Source organism: Petromyzon marinus, unplaced genomic scaffold (assembly GCF_048934315.1).
Source record: "Petromyzon marinus isolate PM22_M1 ecotype Great Lakes invasive population unplaced genomic scaffold, UKy_Petmar_22M1.pri1.0 PM_G_Scaffold_11, whole genome shotgun sequence".
Lineage (NCBI taxonomy): Eukaryota > Metazoa > Chordata > Hyperoartia > Petromyzontiformes > Petromyzontidae > Petromyzon > Petromyzon marinus.
Genome location: NW_027422662.1, coordinates 62,808 through 75,209, shown reverse-complemented (window position 1 = coordinate 75,209; position 12,402 = coordinate 62,808). Strand labels below are relative to the sequence as shown.

At 48.3% G+C, this 12,402-nt stretch overlaps 1 protein-coding gene across 1 annotated transcript; it reads left to right on the top strand.

The window, feature by feature from the left end:
* The first annotated feature begins 450 nt into the window (after positions 1 to 450).
* Positions 451 to 11,097, top strand: LOC116937967 (MAD2L1-binding protein-like). The gene is made up of 3 exons (XM_076059543.1): positions 451 to 512; positions 5,765 to 6,071; positions 8,670 to 11,097. The coding sequence occupies exons 2-3, from the start codon at positions 5,919 to 5,921 to the stop codon at positions 9,183 to 9,185; spliced, it is 669 nt and encodes a 222-aa protein (XP_075915658.1). The 5' UTR covers positions 451 to 512; positions 5,765 to 5,918; the 3' UTR covers positions 9,186 to 11,097.
* The last annotated feature ends 1,305 nt before the right edge of the window (positions 11,098 to 12,402 follow it).

Genomic DNA, 12,402 nt, shown 5'->3' with positions numbered 1-12,402 from the left:
TGGTCTGAGCAAGCAATTGCAGGGGCTGCGCCTTTACACACACACACAGATCCCCCGTGTAGCCCTGACAGACTACCGGGGGTATTGTTAGCGAGCGCCTATTAAGGCCGACACGGCACACCGTGGCCAACGCCACGCGCCCGTCCGCCTTTGTCTCCCCAGTCGCGACGTTTACTACGCACAGGTACCCAGGGTGCTCATTTGAGGCCGAGTCGACCTAGGGGACTCCCAGGACCGGTTCAGAATGATCGTCACTGACGGTGTTGTCCGTGAGCAGGAATCGAACTCGGGTGGGCCGGGGTCGTGGGGTGACTCGCTGACCACCGCTCCTCCCCCCCCACCCACCCACTCACGCGCACGCGCGCGCATTTCGCACGAGGCGGCCACCGATTGGTCCCCCCAAGAGGGGGCCGTCCTCAAGGCCACTCCCCCACCCCCCCCCCACGTGGTCCTGTAGACCACGTGACACGCCTCGAGGGCCTTCACTCCGTCAGTAGCACTTGGCAACGCTGGTAAGCACCACAACACTTTTATACATTTATTATTAACTTTTATTTATTATTAACTTGTATTTATTATTAACTTATATTTATTATTAACTTGTATTTATTATTAACTTTTATTTATTATTAACTTATATTTATTATTAACTTATATACATGATTAACTTTTCTACATTTAAAATGAACTCTACATCACCGACATCGATTAAACAACACTCGGTGATTGGTGACTGCGGCTGCCTTAGAGAGCCCGAGGTGTTATCGTCGATTGTTTAATGATATAAACAAAATCTTTATAATAATTAAGGTCTTAAATGTTAAAAGTTACAAGTATAATGAACGTCTTGCGAGCTTTTAGACGTTAACTTTGTTGTTGGGGGTTTTCCCGCCTTTTTTTGCGCTGGAAAATCAATTGGAGCATAACAAGATGTGGTTATTAATGATAATTATTACAGTACTACTAATACTGTATTCATCGCTTCTTTTATCGATCCAAATCGGAATGACATCGACGCGACCGAGTTGGAAGATGGCTTTAGAGCGTTTTGGTGAGGAAAGTGCGATGTTATGTAATAGTCGATAACGCCTTGTTAATAATAATAACAACAACGTACAGTGGTACCTCGGTACGCGTCGTTAAATCGTCCCAGAAGGTAGGAGGACTTATACCCAAAATGACGAACACCAAACGCAATTTTTCCCCAAAAGAAATAAAGTGAAAGGAAATAATCCGTTCCAGAGTGTAAGAAATGATATTTTATATGGCATATTATACATTAGTGGAGTTGTATAATATAATGTAGACTCTACTTTTGATTTAAAGATGTCGTGACTGCAGTAATTCTTATTCTTAGCTCTTTCGGTAAAGTCACGTTGAAGGGAAACAATAATAATATATATAAAACAATATATTGTTTCCCTTCAACGTGACTTTACCGAAAGAGCTAAGAATATAGACTCTACTTATTACTAAAATGCATACACACATTAAAATAAATGCATAAATAAATTGAAATAAAAATAAAATTTAACGTCACTTTACCTCGCTGAGAGGAGTTGATAGCCTACGAGGATGGTGGTGAGGAGGAGGAGCAGGAGGAGATGTTATTCTTTGGAAGGAGAATTCCCCTTCCATTAAAACTTCAGGAAGCTGAAATTCTGGGGGATTTTTTTTAAATCTCATGTCTTTTTTCTTGACTCGGCCCTGGTTGAGGCTCACCAGGTTTGAGTTTTACTAAAAGCCTGTCCATTGAAGTTTGTTTTTTTGCCTTCTAAGAACGTTCCTGAAGTGTGACATTGTCTGGTCATTCCACACAATACTCTTACGGCCTTGTCAGAGCTTTATTGGGGTGGTATTTTTCTTGCAACACTTTGCACTTCCATGCATTTTACACACGTTTCTTTAATCAGTGAAGTGGGGGCTTCCTCTATCTCCTCCTCGCCTGAAGAGAGTGCCTCCATCTTCACCTGGTGTTCCTCCCTCTCAAGCTGCCGCAGCTCCTCAGTGGGTGCAGCTCTTCCTTGTGCTCCTCCACTAACTCCTCCACATCATCATCACCATTGACCTCCAGGCCCATGGACCTGCCCAGAGAGACAATATCCTCCACAATAGGCACAGCCTCAAAGCCCTCAAAGTCCCTTTCAGTTACGGCTTCTGGCCACAAATTCCTCCAGGCAGAGTTTTTTTACTTGCTTCCTGCCAGGTTTTTGTGTATAAGAGTTATATATATTCTTAGCTCTTTCGGTAAAGTCACATTGAAGGGAAACAATAAAATATATATAAAACAATAAAAATTCTCATGACGTTTCGACCATAACACAAACGGTCGTCATCAGGTGCGTCGGTTTGCATTTATTTATTTTTAACGGTGTATTTATTTATAAAAAAACGTCAGCGCCACGCGCAGCGATTTGGCAGTTTATTTAGAAGGACGAGTCCATCTATGTTCTGAAAAGAGGAGGGGGGAGACGAAAAATTAATGTATGCTGTCTGAAAGCCACTGTAAGCGTGAACAATCAATTAAGACCTGAAATGGCTTAGCAATCATTGGAAAGATTTGATTAACTATTTCAGGTCTTAATTGATTGTTCACGCTTACAGTGGCTTTCAGACAGCATACATTAATTTTTCGTTTCCCCCCTCCTCTTTTCAGAACATAGATGGACTAGTCCTTCTAAATAAACTGCCAAATCACTGCGCGTGGCGCTAACGGTTTTTTATAAGTAAATAAATACACCGTTTAAAAATAAATAAATTAATGCAAACCGGCGCGCCTGATGACGACCGTTTGTGTTATGGTCGAAACGTCGTGAGAATTTTTATTGTTTTATATTTTTTTTATTATTTTATTGTTTCCCTTCAACGTGACTTTACCGAAAGAGCTAAGATTATGTTTGAAACTTGTTTGGGCTTTGGTGTAAGCAGATGTGGTTTTTGTACCACTGCCTCTACTAAACGTAATGGCAGTGTTTTCATTGCAGCAGGATATATTTTTAATCGATCACCACGCTCTATGACTGCGTGTCGTCCTCTGTTTTGTTCAGTAAAGCTCAAGTGCCAGGAATGCAGAAATAAATCACTTGAGAAATTGCGACGAGTCCTTCGTACCTCAAATGCCAGACCCACGTCAATCTAACCTCCCCTCAACGCTTCACCGCAATTGTCTTTCCCCCAGCACCTCCGATTAGCACGCTTGGCGACGTACGGTGCGAAAGATATTCTGCGTAATAAAATGACCTCGCCACAATCATCCCTAAACTCGGTCTGACCTCACAACAATCACCCCTGTCCTCTTTTCACCACAAGCCTAACCTCCTGTAAAGGCATGCCCTAACTCCAGCCCATCGGTCAACGCCTTCCACAACGCATATATTTATTACTATGATTGTTTACCGACTCGAGACCTTTAATACCACAGTCATTTCAACTTGTAAGGCGCCGCTGAGCAGTATTCACTCTTGCCGAGAGAGGGCGGGAGGAGGAACCACGTGTTTTGTGTTTTTATGTTGTGGTTGCACCCGATTCAAGAGCCAGATGGCTCACAGGGCTATACCAAAAAATAAACTGGACTGAAACTGAACCACAGACGAGAGGCTGAGCCGGTGAAGGCGTTATCGGCCAATTCATGAGCGTTTACATCTGGGAGGGGACGAGCATACGGGGGGAGAAGCCCTTCCATGCAGGTGGGGCCCGTGGAGCCCACAGCTTGGCTCTGCAGTAGCGCCTCCTTGCGACCCAGGGCACGGGCTCACTGCCGACACCCACGGGAAGGGAGTTGCGCAACGTCCGCGTGCGATGATTCACCAACCCTGGCTGGGTGGGAGGGGTTGATTAGGTGGGGCGAGGGGTGGAGGGTTGGAGGGGTGGGGGGTTTGAGGGGAGGGGTAAGGGGGTTTGAGGGGTTGGGAGAGTTTCATAGTTTTCATTTATTTTGTATAGCCCTGTGAGCCATTCGGCTCTTGAATCGGGTGCAACCGCAACAAACAAAAAAACATGAACAAGAAAACATCTTAAAGTGACTTTGTGCATGTGCAAACAGAAAATACAGGGAAAAAAAATCAAAATATTGAAGGGAGTGGAGGGGAGGTGAAGGGAGGAGTTTGGTAATGAGTAAAACTTAGCAGGACCCTCTGGCTATGCACAAACCCCTCCCCTCGACTCCCCCTTACCTCATCATTGGAAACCTCAATTGCCAGTAACAAAATATGATCATTGTTTTTTTTTACCCTTTTATCTGGCAACAAAACTGACACCTTTTTTTACAAGGAGTCATGTTTACATTGACCACAATACCTGCGGTCGGAACGCAAACAACAAAACAACAACTCTGATAATGTATGTGGCACAGTCCTTGAAATTGATTGGTCCACACCCGAGACAGCTTTCTTCAGAGCCTCGTCTCACATGGTGTTGGACCAGAAGATGCCAAAAGGCGTCACACAACTCAAAGACAATGCACCATCAGAGTATGAGAGCTCGGGGTAAGCATTTACACCATTGGAAACCTCATTTGCCAGTAACAAAATATGATAATTGTTTTTTTTACCCTTTTATCTGGCAACAAAACTGACACATTTTTTTACAAGGAGTCATGTTTACATTGACGACCCCCCTCAACCCCCCCCAACCAATCCCTCCCCTCAACTCCCGCTAACCTATTCTCAGCTCTTTCAGACAGCAAACATTAATTTTTCGTCTCCCCCCTCCTCTTTTCAGAACATAGATGGACTTGTCCTTCTAAATAAACTGCCAAATCGCTGCCCGTGATGCTAACGGTTTTTTGGGTTTTTTAAAAAGAAATAAAACACCGTTTAGAAATAAATAAATACCGACACTTCTTTCAAATGTTTCTTGCCGTTGCTTTTCACACCTGATGATGACCGTTTGTGTTATGGTCGAAACGTCGTGAGAATTTTTATTGTTTTGTATATATTTTATTATTTTATTGTTTCCCTTCAACGTGACTTTACCGAAAGAGCTAAGAATATGAATTACTGCAGTCACGAAAGCTTTAAATAGAAATTCCCCCTTACCTCTCCACGCAACGCCTCTCACCACCCCCCTCAAACCCCCCCAACCAACCCCTCCCCTCACCACCCCTCTAAAACCCCCCCAACCAACCCCTCCCCTCACCAAACCCCTCCCCTCACCAAACCCCTCCCCTCACCCAACCCCCAACCAAACCCCTCCCCTCACCCAACCAAACCCCTCCCCTCACCACCCCCCTCAAACCCCCCCAACCAACCCCTCCCCTCACCAAACCCCTCCCCTCACCCAACCCCCAACCAAACCCCTCACCAAACCCCTTCCCTCACCAAACCCCTCCCCTCACCAAACCCCCCTAACCAACCCCTCACCAAACCCCTCACCAAACCCCCCTAACCAACCCCTCCCCTCACCAAACCCCTCCCCTCACCAAACCCCTCCCCTCACCAAACCCCTCAAACCCCCCTAACCAACCCCTCACCAAACCCCTCCCTCACCAAACCCCTCCCCTCACCAAATCCCCCTAACCAACCCCTCCCCTCACCAAACCCCTCCCCTCACCAAACCCCCCTAACCAACCCCTCCCCTCACCAAACCCCTCCCCTCACCAAACCCCTCCCTCACCAAACCCCTCCCCTCACCAAACCCCCCTAACCAAACCCCTCACCAAACCCCTCCCCTCACCAAACCCCTCCCCTCACCAAACCCCTCCCTCACCAAACCCCTCACCTAAGCCGCGCCCCTTCTTCCCGTCGTGTCCTTTTCTGGTGGGTAGGCCACGTGACGCCGTTTTGAACTGTTCAGTTTATTAACTGTGAGACGACTAACGGGCCAGCGGAGCCGGGCGAGCGAGGGGAGTGAGAAGAAGAGGAAGAAGAGGAGAGAGGAGGAGGAAGGAGAGGAGGAGGAAGGAGAGAAGAGTGGCGGCGATGTCGGCGCGGCGCTGCGAGGTGACGGTGCGCGGCGCCGTGAGCCAGCGGAGCCTTGGCGCCCTGGTCTGGGAGATCTTCGCTCACGCCCTGTACCAGCGCGGTCAGCTGCCGCTTCCCTACCCGCAGCTGCTGCACTTCCACAGCCACCTGGTGAGGGGAGTGGTGAGGTGGGGGTGGAGTGTTCAGGGGTGGAGTGTTCAGGGGTGGAGTGTGCAGGGTGGAGTGTTCAGGGGTGGAGTGTTCAGGGGTGGAGTGTTCAGGGTGGAGTGTTCAGGGGTGGAGTGTGCAGGGTGGAGTGTTCAGGGGTGGAGTCTGCAGGGGTGGAGTGTTCAGGGGTGGAGTGTTCAGGGGTGGAGTCTGCAGGGGTGGAGTCTGCAGAGGTGGAGTGTGCAGGGTGGAGTGTTCAGGGGTGGAGTGTGCAGGGGTGGGGTGTTCAGGGGTGGAGTGTTCAGGGGTGGAGTGTGCAGGATGGAGTGTTCAGGGGTGGAGTTTTCAGGAGTGGAGTGTTCAGGGGTGGAGTGTTCAGGGGTGGAATGTGCAGGGTGGAGTGTTCAGGGGTGGAGTGTTCAGGGGTGGAGTGTGCAGGGGTGGAGTGTTCAGGGGTGGAGTGTGCAGGGGTGGAGTGTTCAGGGGTGGAGTGTGCAGGGGTGGAGTGTTCAGGGGTGGAGCGTGCAGGGGTGGAGTATGCAGGGTGGAGTGTTCAGGGGTGGAGTGTGCAGGGTGGAGTGTTCAGGGGTGGAGTCTGCAGGGTGGAGTGTTCAGGGGTGGAGTCTGCAGGGGTGGCGTGTTCAGGGGTGGAGTGTTCAGGGGTGGAGTGTGCAGGGTGGAGTGTTCAGGGGTGGAGTCTGCAGGGTGGAGTGTTCAGGGGTGGAGTCTGCAGGGGTGGCGTGTTCAGAGGTGGAGTATTCAGGGGTGGAGTGTGCAGGGGTGGAGTGTTCAGGGGTGGAGTCTGCAGGGGTGGAGTGTGCTGGGTGGAGTGTTCAGGGGTGGAGAGTGCAGGGGTGGAGTGTTCAGGGGTGGAGTCTGCAGGGTTGGCGTGTTCAGGGGTGGAGTGTTCAGGGGTGGAGTGTTCAGGGGTGGTGTGTTCAGGGGTGGAGTGTTCAGGGTTGGAGTGTGCAGGGTGGACTGTTCAGGGGTGGAGTGTGCAGGGGTGGAATGTTCAGGGGTGGAGTGTTCAGAGGTGGAGTGTTCAGGGGTGGAGTGTTCAGGGGTGGAGTGTGCAGGGGTGGCGTGTTCAGGGGTGGAGTGTGCAGGGGTGGAGTGTTCAGGGGTGGAGTGTGCAGGGGTGGAGTGTTCAGGGGTGGAGTGTGCAGGGGTGGCGTGTTCAGGGGTGGAGTGTGCAGGGGTGGAGTGTTCAGGGGTGGAGTGTGCAGGGGTGGCGTGTTCAGGGGTGGAGTGTGCAGGGGTGGAGTGTGCAGGGGTGGAGTGTGCAGGGGTGTAGGCTTTGAGGGTTCAGCAATTTGGGTTTCGGTGTGTGGGCGCAAGGTCACCGATTGGTTTAGACCTGACCCCGGGTCGTGTGTGGAGGCGGAGCGGCTGTGGACGCGAAGGGTGGACACGAGCGGGCTACATTCGACATGAAATTAAGGTTTTAATAATTTCGGTGATGTTTATACAGTAATAGAAATCTCCATATATATAAAAGGCAAAGTTGTGATTGTGTGTCTGTTCGAAATGTTTAGCGTACTTCCCGACATGCAACAAACTGGAAATTTGCCATGTGGGTACTTTCCAGACTGTACACCATGCAAAAATTATAAAAATACACTTTCTTATTTTTCGGAGGGGGGTTGGGGAGCTCAATAATGCATTTATTTTTTGCACGGCAAGTGAGCTGTGATTTCAGTTCTGTCACGTGACCCACGCATGTGGAAGCGTAACGCATTGTAGTGTAGTGGTTAGCGTTGTCTGTGTTTGTGTGTCTGTGTGTGTCTGTGTGTGTGTGGAAGAGTAACGCATTGTAGTGTAGCAGTTAGCGCGCCGCACTACAAACCCGGCGACCCGAGTTCGATTCCCGCTCACGGCCACCACGATTATTTGAACCGGTCCTGGGCCTCCCCTAGGTCGACTCAAACGAGTAACTGGTGTGGTGTGTGAACATCGCCACTGGGGAGACAAAGACGGCCGGGCGTCCCGGGCGCAGCCAGGTAGTCAAGCTAGTGAGATTATAAAAAGTAAAGATACATTTTATCATTATGGCTGGTGTCCTTCACGTGTTAGATGATGCTGTACCCATGGAGTACAGTCGCTGAACTACAGCATCTCTTAAGGACTCGTACATGTGGCGATGGTGGCGAGGTGGCAGTTTAATGTTGGATGGGGTGATAGTCGATGTTGCTGCTGATGTTAAATGTGATGGTGGAGGTGAATGTGATGATGGATAATATGTGCCGGATATAGTGGTGGTGATAGTATGGTGTGACAGGTGACTGTTGCGATGTTTGTGGTAGAGGCCGACCGAAAACGAAACCAGACCGAAAGTTAAAAATTTACTTTCGGCCGAAACCAAAACTATGCCGAAAGAGGCCATTTGCCAACTTTCGGCGCCCAAACCGAATTTCGGTCGGCCTCTAGTTTGTGGTGACGGTGATGGTAGAGGTGGATATATTGATGTGGGACACAACGTAATAATGCTGGACGTGATGTTTATAATATCCGCAATTGCATCTCAGGGCAGCAGTTCTGTTGGTGGCTGAAGACCGTGGCTTTCGTCCTGGTGTGAACGCCTCCCTCCCCTCTTCCCTGCAGGCAGAGGTGCCCCCCAGGTTAAGGCAAGAAGCACGCATGCTGACGGCCCTGCGCGAGCTGAGCGGCCACCTGGAGACGCTCTTCTCCCTGTCGCACGTGCCCCGGGTCCTCATCCTGCTAGGGCCGAGCCCCATGTCGCCGCTTGAGCTCTACGAGCTGGACTTTCACGAGCTGGCGCTGGGAGGCAGCGGCGATTCACTGTGCCACGCTCGCTACAGCCGCCACGTGTTTCACTCACTCTTCGTGCAGAATGTGTTTGGCGAGCCGCGCGCTCTGCCTGTCACCTCGGCCACACTGCTGCTGTGGGCGCACAGGGACTGCGGCGTCGACTGGTTCAATCCCAAGCTCAACTACAAGCTGCCCAACCGCGGGAGGAGGGTCGTCGTCGCGTTTAGCAACAGCCTGGAGGAGCCGCTGGGCACGGCCCTCGGCCAGCCATGCGAGAACGACTGCGTGTGGTTCCAGGCCCCTGTGGCCATCAAGGGCGTCCTGGACAGTGGGTCAGGCCAGGGTTAGAGGGGCTGATGGATGGGACCAGCTAGGCCAAAATTCTAGGGATACTGCAAATTTTAATATTACTTATTTCAATATTATATCTGAATCTCCTTCCTTATGGTCAATCAAGGCCAACTATTAAAGATTCTGCCGTAAACGTATTCATCCATTAAATTGCCTAGTCTCACGTTTATATTTGGGGCAGTGCGAATTCACGCGCTACGTGGTTTTAATTTCGGAGCCGCAGTTGCACACAGGAGAGTCTCTGATTCGCAACTTGTGCATCGGGCGTTTGCAACTCGCGTGCTTCGTGTGGGTCCGGGTATGTGCTGCCCCGTTGTTCCCATGGCAGTTGGAAGCCAGGGAAGTCGAGCTGGAATATAGTGCTTGCAAGGGTGTCCAGGGTATGGGGACACTTTAGTACATCGTACGATTCAAGGTCTGCAATAACACAATTTTTTTTGTTCCTGGGTAGTGAGTGTTATTTCCTAATTGCTTATGCCTCAAAAGTACAGAAAATGGCTATTATTCCCCACAAACTTTGCTTTTGTGACCAGGAGAGTGATATTTAGAAATTATCCTATTTTCCAGAACATTCCAGATAGATTCAGTGCTGAGTAAACTTGTAGTAACTTCTAGAACATTCTGGAACTTTCCAGTAATATAAATAGTATAAATACAGGGGCCTTAAGCCCACCAGTTCAGTTTAGTTCCAGCTGCCTAAGTGGATACATATCTGCATTTTTCTGAGATGGCATCAAGAGGCTGCAAGCATCCGGCAGACGCATTTTGCCATGTCTGCGGCCAATTTATCAAGACAAGAGCGAAAAAGTACTCTGTGGAAGCATTACATATACATACACAGATACTCAGCTATTGTGAAAGCCTGGTGGGCCGTTTGCCCATTTCTCCACTAACAAAATTATAAGAGGCTTGCAGAAGTCTAAAGAGTTAAGAAATTGGGGAGTAAATATTTGATATAAAAGGTTCCCGAAAATTGTCGACCCCCCCCCCTCAAAAGCAAAGTATGTGCTTTGGTAACAAAGTTTGTGGGGAATAATAGCCATTTTCTCTACTTTATAGGCATAAGCAATTACGAAATAACACTATCCATTTCCAAAATAACATCACATTGTGATAATCTATACTGATTATGGTTTTTAAAATGTTATTTCCTGATTATTTTGTGAGATAAACTTTGTCATAAAAGTTGTCAATTTGTAGCCGTTACCCACAACATTGGTGCTTTGCAAAATGTCATGCAGAGTAATTGAACAGTGCTGGTTTTCATGATAATGTTAATAGTTCATTTATTTAATAGTTTTTGTTTTCATTTTACCGAAAGCATATACATGGTGAATGTTATATGTTGAAAAGTTTTAATGTTTGCAAGACTCATAGGCTCATGCTGGATGAACTGCAGTGGAAAGAGTTTACCGGTCTTTATTGGCACTGGAAGCCATCAAGGGTATAAAGACTGTCAAGGCAGCAGGCATTCGGACATCTGCACTGAACAGTTAAAGAATGTTGCACTAAAAACAAGGGATTGGCTCTTGAGAATGTTAAATTTCTTTGCTCATACCCAAGACACGGAAGACTTGTCACGTTTCCAAAGCCAGGAAAAGACCCATCTGACCCTAAGAGCGTCTGACCAATGTCCTTGTTCTGCTACCTCTTCAAACTTTTTGAGAGACTTATCTTGAAGCAGCAATCACCTATACTGGAGGAACAACTCTTTCCAGAACAATCTGATTTCCAGCCGCGCAAGTCCTGCACTGGCCAAGTGCTAAACCTCACCCAGTACATAGGAGACGGTTTCAAGAACAACCAAATTACTGGTGTCGCCTTGGTCAACCTATCAGCAGCATATGCCACTTGTTAACCAGATGTGTGTTAAATTTTAGTATTTGGGTGCTATAAATTTCCACATACACCGCTTCGTTGAGCTATCAGTTATGTCCAGATGGCTTTTGAAAAAGAGCTATATAACTCAGCAGGCCTTACCTGGTAGAATAAAACATAGTTTTAAATCGTGTTTTTACAGTCGCTGCTAAACCCAAAGCATATTACATCTACAGACCATACCCACCCTACAGCCTGTGTTCAAACCACAGACCATGCTCAACCCATGAAGTGTGTTCAATCCACAGACCATGGTTAACCCATGCAGTGTGTTCAATCCACAGACCATGCACAACCCTTAGCGTGTGTTAAATCCACAGACCATGCCCAACCCATAGCGTGTGTTAAATCCACAGACCATGTCCAATCCATTGCGTGTGTTAAATCCACAGACCTGTGTTCAATCCACCGACCATGATCAACCCATAGCGTGTGTTAAATCCACAGACCATGTCCAATCCATAGCGTGTGTTAAATCTACAGACCTGTGTTCAATACACAGACCATGCCCAACCCATAGCGTGTGTTAAATCCACAGACCATGTCCAATCCATAGCGTGTGTTAAATCTACAGACCTGTGTTAAATCCACAGACCATACCCAAACCATAGCGTGTGTTAAATTTATAGACCATGTCCAATCCATAGCGTGTTAAATCTACAGACCTGTGTTCAATCCACAGACCATGCCCAACCCATAGCATGTGTTAAATCCACAGACCATACCCAAACCATAGCGTTTGTTAAATCCACAGACCATGCCCAACCCATAGCGTGTGTTAAATCAACAGACCATACCCAAACCATAGCGTTTGTTAAATCCACAGACCATACCCAAACCATAGCGTGTGTTAAATCCACAGACCATGTCCAATCCATAGCGTGTGTTAAATCCACCGACCTGTGTTCAATCCGCCGACCATGCCCAACCCATAGCGTGTGTTAAATCCACAGACCATACCCAACCCATAGCGTGTGTTAAATCCACAGACCATACCCAACCCACAGCGTGTGTTAAATCCACAGACCATACCCAACCCATAGCGTGTGTAAAAATCTACAGACCATACCCAACCCATAGCGTGTGTTAAATCCACAGACCATACCCAACTCATAGTGTGTGTTAATCCACAGACCATACCCAACCCATAGCGTGTGTAAAAATCCACAGACCATACCCAACCCATAGCGTGTGTTCAATCCACAGATCATACCCAACCCATAGCGTGTGTTAAATCCACAGACCATGTCCAACCCATAGCGTGTGTTAAATCCACAGACCATACCCAACCCATAGCTTGTGTTAAATCCACAGACCATACCCAACCCATAGCGTG

Bases quoted from the DNA above. Each gene is read 5' to 3' on its own strand.
- LOC116937967 (XM_076059543.1), top strand. From the start codon at position 5,919: ATGTCGGCGCGGCGCTGCGAGGTGACGGTGCGCGGCGCCGTGAGCCAG. The intron at 6,072-8,669 runs GTGAGGGGAGTG...TCTTCCCTGCAG, and splicing joins TGCACTTCCACAGCCACCTG to GCAGAGGTGCCCCCCAGGTT.